The sequence below is a fragment of the Podarcis bocagei genome (assembly GCF_964188305.1).
Source record: "Podarcis bocagei genome assembly, chromosome: 4".
In the NCBI taxonomy this organism is placed as follows: domain Eukaryota; kingdom Metazoa; phylum Chordata; class Lepidosauria; order Squamata; family Lacertidae; genus Podarcis; species Podarcis bocagei.
Window position 1 is genome coordinate 91972304 of NC_138128.1, and position 19774 is coordinate 91992077.

The window sequence follows — 19774 nt, forward strand, 5'->3', positions numbered from 1 at the left end:
GTTTATGAACAACTTGGATTAAGAACGCTGCAAACCCGGAAGTAGGTGTTTTGGTTTGTGAACTTTGCCTTGGAAGAAGAACATGTTCCGCTTCCTGTCGAGTGTGTTCCATTTGTAAATTGAGTCCCCCGCTGCTTTGGGAAAGCATGCCTTGGTTTAAGAACGCTTTGGTTTAAGAACAGACTTCTGGAATGGATTAAGTTTGTAAACCAAGGTACCACTGTAAATCCTGTTGCCTCCCACCTGTTGGGACCTGAACTTGAAAGATCAGGGTTCTGTTTAAGTACAGCAGTCTCCCTGCCACAGAAGTTTAGCACTTGTGCCATGGGAGAGCTGCAGGAATGTACAGGAAGGCATTGTGGGCTTATCTCTCTTGTGTAATGAGAGTTGTGTTGGCCCATCTCACAGTGATGGGAAATCAATATGCAAATTCTTATTTTGTGTGTTTGGATAATGGAGTCCATGGGGGCTGTTTTGCCTTGTTATAAAGTGGGATTTCGACTGCTTGAACTAGTCATCCTTTGACCATCCAACTGGATCACGTTCCATCTTTAAGCCTGCAGAACATACACAAGAGAGGAAGTGCCACCAAATGCAGTGATTCTTACTTCTGAGTAAGCATGCATAAGATTGCATTGCAAATATTATAATTCTGCTGGAAGCTGCCCAGAGTGGCTGGGGAAACCCAGCCAGATGGGCGGGGTATAAATAATAAATTATTATTATTATTATTATTATTATTATTATTAGCCAGATACTGTTAAAGTATCTGTTCTGCATACCAACATTTCGTTAAGCCTCCTGGAAGGACTTTCTGATGGTGGCAAACCATAATAATAATAATAATAATAATAATAATAATAATAATAATAATAATAATAATAATAATAATAATTTATTATTTATACCCCGCCCATCTGGCTGAGTCTCCCTAGCCACTCTGGGCAGCTCCCAATCAAATGTTAAAAACAGTACAGCATTAAATATTAAAAACTTCCCTAAACAGGACTGCCTTCCGATGTCTTTTAAAGATAGGATAACTGCTTATTTCCTTCACATCTGAAGGGAGGGTGTTCCACAGGGTGGGAGCCACTACCGAGAAGGCCCTCTGTCTGGTTCCCTGTAACCTCACTTCTCGCAATGAGGGAACCGCCAGAAGGCCCTCAGCGCTGGATCTCAGTGTTCGGGCTGAACGATAGGGATGGAAACGCTCCTTCAGGTATACAGGACCGAGGCCGTTTAGGGCTTTAAAGCTCAGCTATACAGAACCGAGGCCGTTTAGGGCTTTAAAGGTCAGCACCAACACTTTGAATTGTGCTCGGAAACGTACTGGGAGCCAATGTAGATCTTTCAGGACCCGTGTTATATGGCTTTGGTGTCTGCTCCCAGTCACCAGTCTGGCTGCTGCATTCTGGATTAATTGCAGTTCCGGGTCACCTTCAAAGGTAGCCCCACGTAGAGCGCATTGCAGTAGTCCAAGTGGGAGATAACCAGAGCATGCACCACTCTGGCGAGACCCTGCCAACAAATTAAGATTCTGAAGTAGTTTGGACTGTGTAGGTTTACTCTGGAAAGCAAGATCACACCAGGGCTATTCGTGGCAGGTGAAAGAAGAGAACGGGATGTTGGAGAAATCTGACGAAAATGGAAAAGGAAGCAGAAATTGCTGCAGTTCACATGTTTGTAGAAATCAGCCAAAAGAATACATAGTTGTTGTTGTTTAAGTCTGCAAGCAATGCATAATTAATTACTATTTTTACGTAGTTTTGACATTTCCTTTACATTGAAATGAATGAATGCTTTGAAAGTTACGCAGATACTTAAGTAAGTCATGTGACTTATGTTAAAGAATGGACAGCGTAACGGATATTACAGTGGCACCTCGGGTTAAGTACTTAATTTGTTCCGGAGGTCCATTCTTAACTTGAAACTGTTCTTATCCTGAAGCTCCACTTTAGCTAATGGAGCCTCCTGCTGCTGCCGTGCCGTCAGAGCATGATTTCTGTTCTCATCCTGAAGCAAAGTTCTTAACCTGAAGCACTGTTTCTGGGTTAGCAGAGTCTGTAACCTGAAGCGAATGTAACCTGAAGCGTATGTAACCTGAGGTGCCACTGTGTAGGGTTGGTTTTTGCACTCTGAAATAAGGTCCGGCTGGATCGTATGCCACAATGAACAGCAGACATACCCACTGAGAAATAATGGAGGAGTAAGACCGGGAACACAAGTTTCTCAGGTGTCTCCCAGGCCTTGCCACCCCTCAGTCACCAGAAATGCCTGTTCCCTGATGCTAGTTATGCTTACAGTGGTACCTTGGTTCTCAAATGCCTTGGTACTCAAACAACTTGGAACCCAAACACTGTAAGTGTTCCAGTTTGTGAACTTTTTTCAGAAGCCGAACGGGCTCCGTTTTGAGTGTTACGCTTCCAATTTGAGTACTATTTCTGGGTTAGCGGAGTCTGTAACCTGAAGCGTATGTAAACCGAGGTACCACTGTATAGTGAAACCGAACTGCAGTAGAATGGAAACAGTGCTGATTGTGGCAAATACTGGTTGGAATGGAAATTTCCGCCCTCACACATCCGCAGATGGGAAGCAGTTGGGGATATTTGGTCAGGGGAGCAGAAGCAAGCTGTGAAGGAAAGACTGGCAGCCCGAGGGGCGCTCAAACTTCTGCAGTTGGTGCCTCTTCCAACCCAGAAAGTAGCTTTAGAAGTGAGAGATTCTCTGGAATCCCATTTAGTTGCTTAGTGTGAAATCTCACACAGCCAGAAGCTAGACAGTCTTATACGAATCAGTTTGTGTGCCTTAAATTTATTATAGTGAAGAAGCTGCTCTGGCTGCTGCGATAGGCTTCTTAGGTGAAGTACAACTATAGTCAACAGAGGATGGGACAGAAATATAATCCTGGCTGGCTGATGCTAGTGATATATCTGAAAATGCAGCCGTGGTATCTAATTTCTATACATTATGTATTTTCTTCCTTTTTTAGATCATGCTCTTGATTTGGAAATTTGACTCATCTCTTCTCTCTGCAGATAAACTTACTTTAGCGTATATATTTTTAAAGCTGGAATTGAATGCTAATTTCCATCCACACTATTATTGTTAAGTTGTGGGTGAACATATCAGACGACACAGTGATTCTTCAAACAGCTCTTGTTTATTCACAGGCCAGAACAGAACTGAACTGAAGGGTTCAGTCAGGCTGCTTATATAGAGCTCCAGTACAATGCAACTGTAACAATTTTCTAAAACTATCCAATCACTGAACGTCACTTTCGATCCCTTATTTGCATAACTATCTACAGTATCCCCCTGCTGGCCCAGGGTGAGAACTACAGTACATAACAATTATGACTAGATAAATTTGCTCAGATGCTAAAGTGAAGCAAGCAGGAAGCATTCTGTGCAGACAGCATGATTTAAGATTCTTTTATGTTCCAACTCATCTTCTTAATGTGGTGGGGTTTTTTTGGGTTTTTTTTTTTTTTTGCCCCTGTAGAGCTGGATCCTGCCAAAGTCTGTACTGGAAAGGGGGCTGTGACCCTCTGGGCATCTCCAACCTATGAGGAGAATAGGAGCGTCAGTCCTACAAGTCATTCACAAGACATCCACCAATCTGAAAGTAAGTCCAAAGTGCGAGATAATAGCCATAGACTAGATAGAAAGTCGAAGTGCTTGTTGTTTAAGCTGCTGCCACTTGAGGGACGCAGGTTGCACTGTGGGTTAAACCACAGAGCCTAGGACTTGCCGATTAGAAGGTCAGTGGTTCGAATCCCCGCGACGGGGTGAGCTCCCGTTGCTCTGTCTCAGCCCCTGCCAACCTAGCAGTTCGAAAGCACGTCAAAGTGCAAGTAGATAAATAGGTACCGCTTCGGCGGGAAGGTAAACGGTGTTTCCGTGCGCTGCTCTGGTTCGCCAGAAGCGGCTTAGTCATGCTGGCCACATGACCCAGAAGCTGTACGTCGGCTCCCTCAGCCAATAAAGCGAGATGAGCGCCGCAACCCCAGAGTCGGTCACAACTGGACCTAATGGTCAGGGGTCCCTTTACCTTTACCTTACTTGAGTTTAAAGACCTCTAGCCTTTAAAAAAAAGTATTTCAAAACTAACTCCATTTTTAAACAAAAAAATTACCGTATTTTTTGCACCATAACACTCACTTTTTTCCTCCTAGAAAGCAAGGGGAAATGTCTGTGTGTGTTATGGAGCGAATGCCTGCGGGTGGCGGGGGGGATCTGCTGCAGTTGTGAGCAGAGGATCCATGGTTCCCCTTCCTTCCCTCCTCCGTGGTTACAAAGCATGGATCCACATGGATCCTCAGGATTTTTGCATTGGGCTACTCCAAACTCACTGTCAGATCACATGTCTGTGGCCACAGCATGAACCACAAAAATCATATATCCACTATTTCATTTAGAATATTTTTTTTCTTGTTTTCTTCCTCTAAAAACTATGTGCGTGTTATGGTCTGGTGCGTGTTATAGAGCGAAAAATACGGTAATTTACATGCTTGAAATGTGGGCTGTGTTTGGCTTTTGAAGTTCAGGTTTTTTAAAATACAAATTGCAACGAGCAACTTTTTATCCAGCTGAAAACCGAATCCTAGATGTGGAATGTGACTGAAAAAGAGCAAAAATGTCAGTGACACGTCACATACTCCAGTGACATCATGCATCTGTCTTCATCAGAACTTAAGTAGTAGCACAAAATCCCCCTTTTAGAAATTCAGAATGTGCTGTTTCAGATCTCAGCTATGTGAATTTTTGAATTCAGTAATTTTGTATTATCAAAACACAGTGTTCCGGAATGAAGTTAATTTTTTGTTCAGTTCTAAGCTTGAAATGGATGTGTTTTCATTGTGATGCTCCTTTACGGGGGCAAAGCATCTTCTGCCCCCAGATGGCTGTGCTCTCTCACCGCAGTGGCATTTTGTTGTAAGCAGCATTCCCAAGTTGACTCTGTTGTCATTAAAGCTCTGCCTCCCTTTAAATAGCAGATCCGTAATCATAGTAAACAAGCAAAGGCAATAAACAATGCTCAAATGAGTAATTGACCCTGAGAGGACAGGATTGTTCTTGCGGCAGGTACAGAGGAGGAACCAAAGCACTTTTTAAACCAATGTACAGTATGATGAATTTATGGAATGTTTGTTTACCCTGCAAGATATGGAGATGGCCATTGCCTTAGATGGCTTCAACAAGGAACGAGTCAAATTTATGAAGGGTAAGCTCTATCTATTCTGAAGGAAATCAGTGCTCACTGGAAGGACAGATCCTGAAGCTGAGGCTCCAATACTTTGGCCACCTCATGGGAAGAGAAGACTCCCTGGAAAAGACCCTGATGTTGGGAAAGATGGAGGGCACAAGGAGAAGGGGACGACAGAGGACGAGATGGTTGGACAGTGTTCTCGAAGCTACAAACATGAGTTTGACCAAACTGCGGGAGGCAGTGGAAGACAGGAGGGCCTGGCGTGCTCTGGTCCATGGGGTCATGAAGAGTTGGTCACAACTAAACGACTAAACAACGACAACAAGATCTATCGGTGGCTATAAGTCAGGACAGGTGCATAGGCACCATTATGGACTGTGCTAAGACCCACTCCAACGACAAATGAAAATGCAGCAGAAAGATTCTTACATCACAGTGCTGAGCAATACTTTATCACGTTGTCCCCCAGCAAGATGGTGGAATGAAAGTCATTTCATTAACCAGCCGCTTGGTTCTTCTCAACCTGCTGTCCTCCTCTCAGAAGATATGGGATAAAGGGGTTTCTGAAGAAAATCACACCGCAAGGCTGCTTGGGTCTTACTAGTTTCAAACGTCTCACAGCCCCTGGTCTCTTCAACCCGCTGGCTGAGATCCTTTCAGGAAGTCACAACCCCTTCTGCCATTTGAAGGTCGGAAGGAGAAGGCCCTAGAAACTGTATCCCAACTATCACCGGCCTGCCGCCCTTCAGGTATTGTTGGACCATAATGCCTGTCAGCCCCAGGCAGTAAAGAAGAGGATGGGCGCATTCAATTATGCCAGAGGCATTTGACAAAGCCTGAACAGCATTTTCTGCCTTTTTTCATCAGTCCTTATTTTTAACTGCAGTTGTATGAAGTTGTTTCTGGAAGGTCAAAGGAAACAAGGCTTGAAAGATAGAAGACTGTCTTGTTTTGTTTTCTGCAGGTGGGAAGGAGGCTGTTTTTATTGCTTATGGGTCTTACTTCTCACTTGCCTGATTCCCCTGATTCCCCTTCCCCCAAATGGGGACGCTCCTTATGGTTTCTTTGTTGTGAGAAAAGCGTTCTGTTCATGCTCTGAAGTTTATGTGCTTGGGACAGTGTGTGCAAAGATGTTCTGGTGCTAAGTTCTAGTGAGTTCTAGCTCAAAAAATAGAGAGAGAGAAGTAATAGTAATTTATTATTTGTACCCCGCCCATCTGGCTGGGTTTCCCCAGCCACTCTGGGCGGCTTCCAACAAAGATTTAAAATACATTAAAATGTCACACGTTAAAAACTTCCCTGAACAGGGCTGCCTTCAGATGTCTTCTAAATGTCAGGTAGTTGTTTATCTCTTTGACATCTGATGGGAGGGCGTTCCACAGGGCGGGTGCCACTACCGAGAAGGCCCTCTGCCTGGTTCCCTGTAGCTTTGTTTCCTGCAGTGAGGGAACTGCCAGAAGGCCCTCTGCGCTGGACTTCAGCGTCCGGGCAGAACGATGGGAGTGGAGACGCTCCTTCAGGTATACTGGGCCGAGAGAGAGATCAGTCCCCATGCCCTGAGACTCTTAATCTTAGGCTCGGGTCTTTGAGCCCCACGCTGGGCAAAAGATTCGTGCAGGGAGTTGGACTAGATGACCCTCATGGACTCTTACAATTCTACAATTCTGTGAAATTATTAAAACCTGTTCCTGGATTATCTAAAACCACCAATGGCATTGACAGAATCAGATAACTACTAGCTTTGATATTTCCAAAATGAGGTTCTCGGAGCATGGAGTAAGCCTTCTGGGACTTACTTCTGAGTAGACTTACATAGGATCATGCTCAGAAATTGGTTCTCTGGTCTAGCTTGCCACCGTGTAATATTACTTTAGTGCAAGTGAATATTGCACTGTTGCTATTTATTGATATTTATGAAAATAGCATTGAAGAGCTGTCCAGACAAAAAGGCTGTACAGAAAGGTTTTGAATGTTTAAGGAGGCACAGCTTTTAATTAGTCAGCAAGAAATATCTGTACTGTCCCTTAAAGCTTGGACGAAGCTGCAGACAGCACAAAACACTATGCTCTCTCTTGGGAGTATCTTTTCCCCCTTTTTAATTACATCCAGGTTGAAGAAAGAGTCTGGTGCAACTCAAATGCTCACATTATGAATTAATCATCCTGATACAGTTATTATGTTCTATCCCTGAGCTTCAAACACGCTTCATCCTCAATCTTACATCTTCAGGTTTTTAATAGTAAAGGTAAAGGGACCCCTGACCATTAGGTCCAGTCGTGACCGACTCTGGGGTTGCGGCGCTCATCTCGTTTTACTGGCCAAGGGAGCCAGCGTACAACTTCCGGGTCATGTGGCCAGCATGACTAAGCCGCTTCTGGCGAGCCAGAGCAGCGCACGGAAACGCCGTTTACCTTCCCGCCGGAGCAGTACCTATTTATCTACTTACACTTGACATGCTTTCGAACTGCTAGGTTGGCAGGAGCTGGGACCGAGCAATGGGAGCTCACCCCGTCACAGGGATTTGAACCGCCGACCTTATGATCGGCAAGTCCTAGGCTCTGTGGTTTAACCCACAGAGCCACCTGCGCCCCTCAGGTTTTTAATAGCCGTATGTATTTACTGCCCAACCACCTACTTCATCTGAACAGTTGGAATAGTTAAATAACTATGACAGTTTATATGATTCTAGTAGTTCAGACATGCTACTCTTTTTTATGTGTCACAATTGTTCAAATGTGGTACCAGGGGCTGTGACTTGAATGGAAAGAGACATGATGCATTCCATGCGGGACTTCAGTTGAAAAAACCAACAACAACCCCAGTTTGTCCATCAGGAAAAATGCCAGGCTGGCGGGTGGCGCTGTGGGTTAAACTACAGAGCCTAGGACTTGCTGATCAGAAGGTCGGCGGTTCAAATCCCCACGACGGAGTGAGCTCCCGTTGCTCGGTCCCAGCTCCTGCCAACATAGCAGTTCGAATGCATATCAAAGTGCAAGTATATAAATAGGTACCGCTCTGGCAGGAAGGTAAACGGCGTTTCCGTGCGCTGCTCTGGTTCGCCAGAAGCGGCTTAGTCATGCTGGCCACATGACCCGGAAGCTGTACGCCAGCTCCCTCGGCCAGTAAAGTGAGATGAGCACTGCAACCCCACAGTCGGTCACAACTGGACCTAATGGTTAGAGGTCCCTGTACCTTTACTATATTTCTCACAAATAATATCCCGGATGATGCTTTTAGCTATGATTCCTGATGTGGGTATGGGCAGCACCCGGCATGATGAAAGAAGTACAAACATTGCTTGCCTGAAATGTCACAGGCAATGCTTATTTAAGCAGCATATTTAATCCCTTAAATGGGCTCGGGACGATTGTGATTATTTATTTGGCGACATGCGCAGGAACAAGGGGGAAAGTGCAGGTGCGTAAACACTTTCAACTACCGCAGAAACCAGTTAAAAGAAGGAGAAAAAGGATGGAACATTAGCACAAACTCCACTGGATAGTTCTTATTGCTGTTTTCCTCTTTAAAGGCTTCTTGATTGATTACTTTTCACCACAACTGGGCTCTGAACACATTGCCAGCTTCAAATAAAGCCGCTTCGTTCCTTTTTCTCCATTCAGATCAAAGCTGGCTTGGGGGAAAATACGTAAAAAGGCAGTATTTCACAAGAACAACAGAATAGATACGGATTGCAGCTAGTGTCACCCAACCGCCATGCAGTGCAAGAATCTCAGCTTTAAAGCATCCATGACAGATGGCCCCTGCTCAAAATCTTTCAATGAGGGAGAGGAATTTCAGCTTCTTGGGGCAAGTGGCAGAGAGCAGGAAGCTGAAGAATATTGTACTTGGCTGAGAAAAGAAGCAAAGTTTCCCCGGTTCAGTCTATGGGCAAACTTGAGTATGTTAAACACTTCTAAGGCGGATGTTATGTACTGAGTTGAATAGGATCCAAAATGCAGCAGTCTGATTGGTCCTAGAACAATAGGATCCAAAATGCAGCAGTCTGATTGGTCCTAGAACAATAGGATCCAAAATGCAGCAGTCTGGTCCTAGAACAATAGGATCCAGAATGCAGCAGTCTGATTGGTCCTAGAACAATAGGATCGAGAATGCAGCAGTCTGATTGGTCCTAGAACAATAGGATCCAGAATGCAGCAGTCTGATTGGTCCACAGGAGCCACCCAATCCAGCTCCAGGTGGCAGTGAATCCGCAACCTGATTGGCCTACAGGAGAATCCCGGAATTAGCCAATCACCTGGGATCCATTGTGTAAATAATGTATATAAAGCAGACATAAAGAGGATGAAATCCACTCTCGACTCTGAGTATATTTCAGCGGAGATCCCCTGCTCTCTTACTTCAGAGTAAGCCCCGTTGCACTGAACACTGGTGGAGATGTTCTTCCGAGCATGCAACTCACACTCAGGCTTGCCGGTGGATAATTTGAACTGATTTCTAATTTTTTCGTGCAGAGGATGCCGCCAGAAAGCTTCCACTGTCTCGTGGTGGGAGGAGGGAACAATTACCAGAAATGATTGCGCATCTGTGAGGGGTTGGGAGAAAAGGGAAGAGAATCGTGCCCACTCTTTTGACCGTTCAAAGTAGAATGTGTGTGGATGGGGAGAAGCATTGAATCATGTAGCACTCCCCAGTGGGCGTAGATACCCTGTCGAAATTCCAGATATAACGTAAAATAGAAAAGCCGCAATCGGAAAGTACTGAGTGCGCTGCACCAGAGCTCTAGTTAAGCTAAGCCACCTGTCTCAGTTTATCTCCCTCGCTTCCTTTCCCCTTCGTCCTCTTCTCTGCACAACGTCATCCCTCCCATCCACGCCACCCGCTGTCCTTTTTATTGCTGATGGCTTCCTAAATTTCCAGCAGTGAGTCATTTACAATGGAAAAGGAGCATTGTGCTGACTCTCCCTTTGGAAAATGCCTGCCAGAGCCAGGAGACTGCGTTTTGCATGTGCATCAAGAGGGGGTTGTGGGGTGTGTGTGTGTGTGTGTGTGTGTGTGTGTGTGTAGTGGCACCAAAACCAGGTTCTGAAACATCTTGGAAAGGGAGCCATTGAGAGTTCTGAACTCCCCTGGGATCTGATTAAGGACTTTGCTGCTGCAAATTTGTTCCTAACCTCAAAAGAGAGAGTGTTTGTTTGTTTGTTTGTTTGTTTGTTTGTTTGTTTGTTTGTTTGTGGTTTCCATTCTTAGGATCTCGCAGCAATGTGCGTAAGGCCAGCATGTAAATAGAAAATACTGTGTCACACCTTGTGGCCCAGACTCTATAAAGATGGCACATGTTGTACCAGGCACTTCTAAATATGTTTGTTTGTTTGTTTGTTTGTTTGTTTGCGGCTCTCCCTCCCATCTCCTCCGGCAGGGTTAAGAAAGGACAGAATTATTTTCCACCCCTTTGCCTACAACTCCGTTTGAAATATTGAAGCCCTGCGCTTGCAGTAGTGTGTGGCATTTGGGCTCCGTACTGAGAGCTCTGACTGCCTTTTTGACTCTGGAAGGAAATGTCAATGCACAATTGTTTCTTCATCACTCTGAATGAATTGCCTTGTGTTTACAAAGGTCAGGAACGGCGAGGGAATCATGTTTCTATGGAAATTAGGCAGCCTGAGCTCTAAGTATCCCATGCGCAAAGTGGACTAAATTCTTAACTCTGATTGGTAAATGCACCCCCCCCATGTAACAGTTGATTGTGGTGTTTTTTTTCCTAATTCCCTCCCTTCTTTTCATTTTCTCCAATGCTTGCCACGAAATGCTTAAGGTGTAGAGCCAGCAACACCAGAAACAGGTATTTACTAAACATTTCATTTTCTTATGGTTTCCGCGGCACACCTCTCGCTTGTTTAAGCAAGCACAAAACCTTGACTGTTTGGCGCAGCTCTAATGATCTGAAGTTCTTCATTTTGCAGATGATTGGAGGTTACCGCTTAGTGTCGACTCCAATGGGGATGCTCAGTCCTCTGCTCTGGCTGCCAAGGGCTACCGCAGTGTGCGGCCAAACCTCTCTGAGAGCAAACCACACGTGAGTACCTGCCTAAAAAAATCCTTATGTGCTAGGAAAATTTTTGAGCCAAAGTAATGAAGAGTGAACAGACCTGTGCCATCTTCCTGGCTGTGGTTGGGTGGGGAGCTTTTGTAATTCCTTTTTAATGGTTTGTAATAAGGGACGCGGGTGGCGCTGTGGGTTAAACCACAGAGCCTAGGGCTTGCCAATCAAAAGGTCGGCGGTTCGAATCCCTGCGACAGGGTGAGCTCCCATTGTACGGTCCCTGCTCCTGCCAACCTAGCAGTGCAAGTAGATAAATAGGTACCACTCTGGTGGGAAGGTAAACGGCGTTTCCGTGCACTGCTCTGGTTCGCCAGAAGCGGCTTTGTCATGCTGGCCACATGACCCGGAAGCTGTATGCCGGCTCCCTCAGCCAATAAAGCGAGATGAGTGCCACAACCCCAGAGTTGTCCACAACTGGACCTTTACCTTTTTAACATGAGCATAATACCAGGGAACATCTCTCATGTCTGTTAAAACAAAGAGGTAGCTGTAATTGGTGGAGAGCACCACAAGAGAGCAAGTTTCCTTGTTTGTTTTCCTGTTCAGCAGTAGTCTTCTTCTACTTGAGATCCATCTTTAGCCCCAACCTGCAACATGGACCCAGTGTTTCTTTGTTTTTTAAGTCAATGTGGACTTGGAGATCACCTAGTCCAGAATGCTATTACAGCATCGCTAAGATCCAGCCGTCAAGCAGGGGAGTCTGTCCCAAGGCAGGCTGTTCTACTGCCAAACAACCCTTACCAGTAGGAAGGTTTCTCCTACTGCTCAGCTGAAATCTGCTTCCACGCCATTTCTGCCTAGAGATTCTAGCCCTTCCCTCTGGAGCCACACAAAGACGTTTGCTCCATCTTCTCCCTGCTGGGTGCTTGAAGACTTGCTGTCGTGTCCCCCCCCCCCCAACCTTAACAAAGGTGTGAGTTATAGGATTTTACCAGAAAGGGAATTTGAGGCTTTTTTGACATTGCCTTCTCCTAGAACTTTACTTGGTCAGCAAAAAGGAACCGACGTCCTTCTTGATCTTGAATCTTGGCTCCATGTGTGTAATTTCCATTACTGAATGAGTAGGGAAAACCTCAGCTGTTCTCTCCCACTACCAACCCTGCCTGTCCTTTGCCACAAACTGGATTCTTGGTCAACTAGATTCTTACTGTGCCACCCACTATGTCTGGATTGCAGGAACCATTAAGTTCTGGGTGCTACAGCTGCTGACAGGCAAGCTCTGCTTCGTTTTATTCAGAATAGGGTCACTCCTTATGAGCACCATTGCAGAACACAGATTTTTGTGCCGGAGAGGACAGGCTTGATTCATAATCTTGGTTGCCTTCTTTATTACATTGCCTTAAAATTTTGCTGAGTTGCATCCAATGTTGCTTGCTTTTGCTTTGTTTTTGTTTTTTGCAAGCAGAAGGAGGCCCTCACTAATGGAAGAGGCAGTGAGGGATCTTTTTATTTTTTAATACCAAAACCTCCTTCAGGGTACAGTCCCCCAATCATCTGGAGCAGATTTTCACAGGGCTGCAGGGGGGATGGAAAAGATATCTTCCTCTTCCTTCAGCAAAGACATCCGTTGCATCAAAAGCGGTTCTCTGAACTGGAAGGGCACAATCTGATTCAATTCAGTCCGTTGGTTATTTTGTTTTCGTTTTTGTCCAAATCCTGAACCCCAGTCACACCTCAGACAGTTTCTAAATGCTTCCAAATGCTAACAGCCTGACTCCCTCCTTTGGTAATCCTCACAGAACTTCTAGCCCAATGGTTGCCATTAATTTGATTGGAATTAATTTTATAATGAAATGATTTTAGAATGTTGTATCGTTTTACTATTGTTAGCCGCTCTGAGCCCGGCTTCACCTGGGGAGGGCGGGATATAAATAAAATTTATTATTATTATTATTAACATTCAGTACATTTGAGAGGAAAATTTAGAAGTTATTGGATGTTTGGGTTGTAGACACATTATTTGGTCACACAAGCTCACTGGATACACAACACCTTCCCTTCTCACCCCCAAACAGTCTCTGGACTTCCCAGTTTCCAGAAGCCTTAAAAAACCCTTCTTTGGGCTCATTTATTTCACTTATGTCTGAGCTGTGGTTGGTGCACAGAGCTCAGGCAAAAAAAAAAAAAAATAGATGTGAGCTAAGATCGCATTCTGCGCATGTGTGGGACCCTGTTTTATGTTCTACGCTCTAGTACAACTTATTTTTACAACCAAGTTTTATTTAAAGTTTTCCACTACAATAAAAAGCATACTAATCTAAAAAGAAAAATAGAAAGGGGGGGGCAGGAAAGGAGGAGAGTAAAGAAGAAAAGAAAGGGGAAAACAAGGGAAATGAAATTACAAAGTCCTCTATCAAAATTAAGTCTTAACTCTTATTCCGCACATGGAAAAATGAGCCCATGCGGCTCTCACCTGGGACCCCTGCTCCCTTTCCCCAGCCTCCCACCCTAGGAAATGCTCTCACATACAGGGTTCTTCATCTTCATTCCTGTGTGCATTTTCCCTGATATGAGAGGAGGAACTTCAGGTTACAGAACATAGCATAAGTGTGACGAGAAGAAAGAAGAAGAAGAAGAAATAATAATGAGATAGAAGAAAGTGAGATATAAAAAAGGCTAAAAAGAAAGAAATAGGAAGGGGTTCCAATTATTTGCCTGTCAATTATGTATGTAACACAACAACAACAACAACAACAACAACAACAACAACAACAACAACAACAACAACAACAAACAAACAAACAAACAACAACATCCCGCCCATCTGTCTGGGTTTCCCCAGCCACTCTGGACGGCTCCCAACAGAATATTAAAAACATGATAACACATCAAACATTAACAACTTCCCTATTCAGGGCTGCCTCCAGATGTCTTCTAAAAGTCAGGTAGTTGTTTATTTCCTTAACATCTGATGGGAGGGTGTTCCACAAGGCGGGCGCCACTACCAAGAAGGCCCTCTGCCTGGTAACAATTATTCAAAATCTTCAAAGTATGCACTCCAGGATAATTTCAGGGTGCACTGTTGGGTAGCCATGTCTCCATCTGCTGTAGCAGAACTTCCGAGGGAAGTGGCATTCAAGTCTTCATAATCTCAGCCATTGCAAACTAGGCAACTTCATATGCAGAACAAGATCACTAACATGAGCAAAGCTTAAGTTTTCAGTAACATGCCTGACGTCTGAACTAGGTGCTATAGGTAACTTTCCCTCAAATATTCTAGATTCAGGTAGGTAGCCGTGTTCGTCTGATGCAGTCGAAATAAATTGAAAAATTAAAAAATTGTCCAGTGGCACCTTAGAGACCAATGTAAGTTTGTTCTGGGTCTAAGCTTTTGTGTGCATGCACACTTCTTCAGATACACTGAAACAGAAGTCACCAGACCCTTATATATAGTTGGAGGGTGGGGTGGGGTTTTTCCCAGAAGGGTAGTAGGTGATTGGCTCAATGGATATGGTAAACCTGTTGAAGACTATTAACGACTCCAGTTAGTCCTACAGGAAAAAGCAAATATGTCCTCAAATAGGTTTTTTTAATTTTCCATGTAACATTTTTACAAATCAGTTTCATTTGTTGAGACATTAGGAAGAAAAGGGGGAAAGAGGTGGAGGGAGTAGGAGATGGGTGATTGACATGGGGGGGAAATACGAGAGAGAGAGAGAGAGAGAGAGAGAGAGAGAGAGAGAGAGAGAGACATTGCACACACTTTTGTAAAGCAAGAAAATCTTTAATAAATAAATAAAGTATGCTGTGCATACAAAAAAGGGTGTTTTTTTAAAAAGCAAAAGCAACCTCTTGATGGGAATTTCAGTAAAGGGGCAGCCAAAGGGAAGGGGATGCTTAACCCTTTCTCCTCTAGCTGTCCCCTCTTTTTGCCTAGGGATAAAATAATAGCCAGCTTGGGGGTGAGGGGGCTACTTCTACAGAAAGTTAAGTGGCCCCTCCACGTGGTTCCTCTGCGTTAACTTGCAGTATCCTGATTCCTGAAACTGCTGTCGATATATAACCATGTTTAGTTCCAGTTTGAGACTGAAACTGAAAGGCAGATTTTTCTGGTGGCATTCTTGAAGATATACAAAGAAAGGAAAGGCCCAAAGGAAGCAGGCGCCCATCTACAACAACAGCGATAATGAACAATAAACAGCAGCAGATATTTGAATGTTGTGCTCTGGGTATTGCTGTTCAAGAACTGGCAAATTGGAGGAGATTTCAGAAAACAGCCAGAAAGATGACAAAAGGCCTCTTCAAGGCACATGAATACTAGCTCACAGAATGCGGCTGTGAAACCTTAGACTGAAAAAAGCATCTTTAGGGAGTAGTTTGGTTCTCAAAATGTTTAACTGTTTAATTGACTTGCTGTTCCTGTTTCCTTAAAGGGAAAGGCATTCAAGGGCACAGAGCAAAGACTGGATTTATTTGTTAAGCTAATACATGCCCTGGCCTCCTTTTGCAGTAGTAATAATCAGGGTAGCTTCCCATAAAAATAAAATAAAATTAGGCCCCCTGCCTTTTTTAACACCCCCACCCTAAACTATTAATCACAGACAGTTATAGGAAAGGCAAAAGTATGCTGGACATGAAAGAAGACTAGCATCAGATAACTGCAAGAAAAGGCTGTGCAAATACCAATTTGGGATGCTTTTGTTATGGGATATCATGTCATAGAGCAAAGCTTTTTGTGGCCCAAATGGTAACTTTCAGGACCTGGGAACAGACTGTCAGGAAAGCATTAACCTCACAGTCCTGGTCCAAATTTATTCTCCCCACCCCCCAAGGGGGCTGCTATTAATTTCCTTTTAAAATGCTGGTGATCTCATTCATTTTATCTCCTGCGTCATGTCTTGTTAGAGCAGAACATTGAATGGGGTGAAGCACCAAATTCCTTCCAATTGTATTGATAATTTTACTTTCAGAGCTGCTCACTGATGTTTTTTTAAATTGAAGTTTGCATATATGAATGAAATCTCAGTATATACAGAAATCCCAGATCTAGAAAGATTTAGAGACTTACATAGCTGTCTTCCAAACATAACCACACATAGCTTCAAACCGTATCTGATTATATTTTCAAAACACTCTCAATTTTATCCCAGGGTTTTTTTTAAATTGAGAGTGTTTTGAAAATAAAATAAAAAACTTGTTCTATAGGTTTTTATAGCTGTTTGCCCCGTACCTTTTCAATAAATAAAAATTTGAGCATTATAAATGTTTTTCCAGTTTCCACCAAACATTTTTCTTGTGTTGATAAATTTGATGTTTCCTCTCCCCCAACATACAATTTGTACATCAGTCAATAAATCATCAGGCTATAATGTTATTTGTGTACCTCCTGGATAACACCTAATGACACAGGACTGGAGGCAAGTGATAGTTCTGAACCAAATTTCCCTTAATCACCAAAACAATGGTATTTGAGAAAGACTTTATATTAGAACATGGCCACCACGAATAATTGAAAATAGCATTCAGATTGCCAAAGTGCTAACACCTTGAATTGATTAGGGCAGGGATCTCTACATTGTGGAACCACATCTCCCATCATCCTTAATCACTGGCCACAGTGGGGCTGATGGGAACTGGAGTCCAGTGACAGGTTCCCCTTAAATTAGGACCACTGTTAATCCCTCAGAATTTACGAGACTTATTCTGGTAGAACATGTTGCAGTATATTCAATACATCGAAGAGGATTAACTGTGGTGTACTTGAGATCTCAAAATGACAGCTACTGGTACATGTTGGCTGATGAGATGATGAAAAATATCACCCAATTTTATTTTATAATTGATTTCAGTGTACGTGATGCTTTGGCTTTTATGAAGTCTCTGCCATCTTTTAAAAAGAAACATTTCACCTCTTTTCTTCCCCCCCCCCCAGCCAGCTAAATGAGTGTGTGTGTGTGTGTGTGTGTGTGTGTGCGCACACACTGTTAAAAGCTTGCAGCAATGGAAACATTACAATGACATTTTAGTGGTCTGTTTTGTCCCCCCCCCCCCCATTTTTTACTATGCAACTATTTTGAGTTCGGTGCAGAAGCTCACTCCAAATGGGGTCTCTGCCATAGCTGTCAAGCGTCCCTTATTTGGCGGGACAGTCCCTTATCCCAGCGCCATGTCCCACTGCTGTCCTTTATTGATGATGTCCCTTAAATAAGCTACTGAAGGTAATGGGGCCCTTTCTATGTCCAGCTGTCCTTTGTCAACAACAAATTGTTGCTGGTTTTTTTGTGTTGAATATATGCTATATGGTAATTTATGGACCTAATAAGTATCTAAAGCCATTTGCACACAACAAAATATGTATTTTATCAAAGTAATTGTTGATCCCTTACATTGGCTGCCGATCCCTTATTTTCGAGGCTGCTGGTCCCTTATTTTCAAATCTGTAAGTTGACAGCTATGGTCTCTGCTAGTGCACTTTGTAATGAAAATCTGACTTGCTCATTGATTGAGGGCTTTCATTTGGTATCAACAAGTTTCACTCTTAAGGTTGCGTGGTAGATTTCCATCACTCTGCTGTTAAGAAGGTGTTGGTAACTCAATGATACGAGTTCATAACAGACCCAGAAAATGCATTATTAGTCTTACATAAGCATTTTCCTTCAAAGGACCTGTTTGTTTTATGCACCTCTGGCTTTGTGCAGAGTCAGAAGTAATATTGTTGATTGTTTTGAGTAAGGTCCTGAGCTTCATTCCAATATCCAGAAATCCTGAGAGGGATGATGGGATTCAGAGCTGACATTCACCACCTCTAAAACTGTGATCCTGAGAGTAAACCCCAGTGAATGCAATAGGGCTTCTAAGTAGACATGGTTAGGATTGTTGCATTAAATATTCAGGCTTCCCTGGTTTGTCAACTAAGTAGAAAACTGAACGTGTTTACTGTAAGCAGTACATAACATTGACTTCTTGTTTATTTATTTACTTGCTTTCTTATTTAATCATATCATCAATGCACACTGTGTTACAGTCAAATACAAGGTAATAAGAAAGAAAAACATATCTTAAATATAACACATACGTATATAAGCAAGGATCACATCATAACTTATTCCTGCAATTTAATTGATTCTTATAAACCTTGATTTCAATTCCTGTTCCACTCTTTCCCTGGTTTGGAAAGATATCGGATAGGAAATGCATACCATTGACTTCAGTGTGATAGACAGCTACAGCGATCTGGGCTTTGGGTATTCAGCCAATACATGATACACTGAAATGATACACCAGCTCATCATGTGATGATCTGGAAATCCTTCATTCAACAACGGGAGTGAATGAGCTGTGTGCCGACTTTGAAATTCCATATTAAAGTTTCGTTTCTTCCTGTTAACCTCAGTCTAATGACCAACTCATTTCTCTCTCTCCTCTTTTTCTCCTTTGTACGGTGCTGACTTTCCCCCCTTTTGAACCCCTTAACTGGATAGACCCCTTCTCCACCCCACCCCTCTCCTCCAAACGAGGAGAGCTTTGCATGGCGACCTCGCACCGGCACCGCAATAACTGTCCTGCAGCCCGTTCCCATAACGGATTGTGTGCACCCTCACGCACCCAAGCCGCATTTGCGACCCAGCCTCGAGGGCCGGCCCAGTTTTTCCTCCTCGCCCAAACCCTTCGTCGCGGCTCCCTACAAATCCGCTGGCTCCATCCCCGCAGACAGGGGGTTGCATGTTGGGCAATCGCGGTCGGGAAGTCGCTCCTTGATACCCGACACGTCATCCGAGCACCAAAACACCCTGGCGCTTGCTGAGGAACATCCGAGTGGTAAAGCTGGACTGAAACCCAACCACGAAACCAGAGCGCAGAAAAAGGTCAGCAGTCTATATGTAGCTTGTTTATCTAACAGCACTTGTTCGGCTCCGTTTGGAAATTCCACTGCCCGTTCAGATGGCCAAACACAAGGCGCCCGTTTTGGAGCTGAGGTCACTGTGGCACCAGCCTTCTCCCCTGCTTCCTCTGTAACAGATACTGGAAAATCTCTTCCTCCTCCTCCTCCTGCCCCTCCCAGGCCATTCTTTAATATTGTTCTCAGTGGAGACTCAGTTAGTTATGGTCCGAGCCATCCCTCCAGGACTCCACAGGCTGTTGGCAACACAAAGGCAGACTTCCCACATACGACTTGCAGTGAGGACAGGATGAGAAAGGAACCGTGCATTGCTCAGCCGCCGCCGCCACCACCCCAGCAACATCCATGCAAGGCAAAGGAACATGGCAGGGTACTTGGTTTTCTTCATAACCCTTTTTTCCTCCCCCTTTCACACGGCTGTATCTTTCTTTTCCTTCTCCCACCGGTGTAAAATGCACCAGTGCCTTCCTTTCTGATTTGGATGCATTCTAAGATCTTTCCCTCTCTCCTGCTGAATAACCGACAGCCATTCCTTCCGAGACGGATGCATGTTTGTGTGGAGATTGTGGGTGCAGGGTTTTGGGGGGTGGGTGCCTCAAGCCCAAACCGTACTGGAGAGGTTGGGATGGGTGCCGTTCTGTGAAACCCCTCTGTCTTAGGCTAA

The 19774-nt window shown here is 44.1% G+C and overlaps 1 protein-coding gene across 38 annotated transcripts in view; it reads left to right on the top strand.

The window, feature by feature from the left end:
* Positions 1–19774, top strand: part of SORBS1 (sorbin and SH3 domain containing 1) — a 212920-nt gene that overhangs the window by 107844 nt on the left and 85302 nt on the right. For 29 of the 38 annotated variants that reach the window (XM_081191485.1, XM_081191457.1, XM_081191484.1 and 26 more), the window contains 4 exons: positions 3503–3625; positions 10983–11009; positions 11131–11243; positions 18692–19480. In XM_081191485.1, coding sequence (XP_081047611.1) covers positions 3503–3625; positions 10983–11009; positions 11131–11243; positions 18692–19480 — 1052 coding nt within the window. Of the gene's footprint in view, positions 1–3502; positions 3626–10716; positions 10784–10982; positions 11010–11130; positions 11244–18691; positions 19481–19774 lie in introns of those variants that run through there. The other 9 variants (XM_081191472.1, XM_081191467.1, XM_081191464.1 and 6 more) reach the window with 4 other exon arrangements.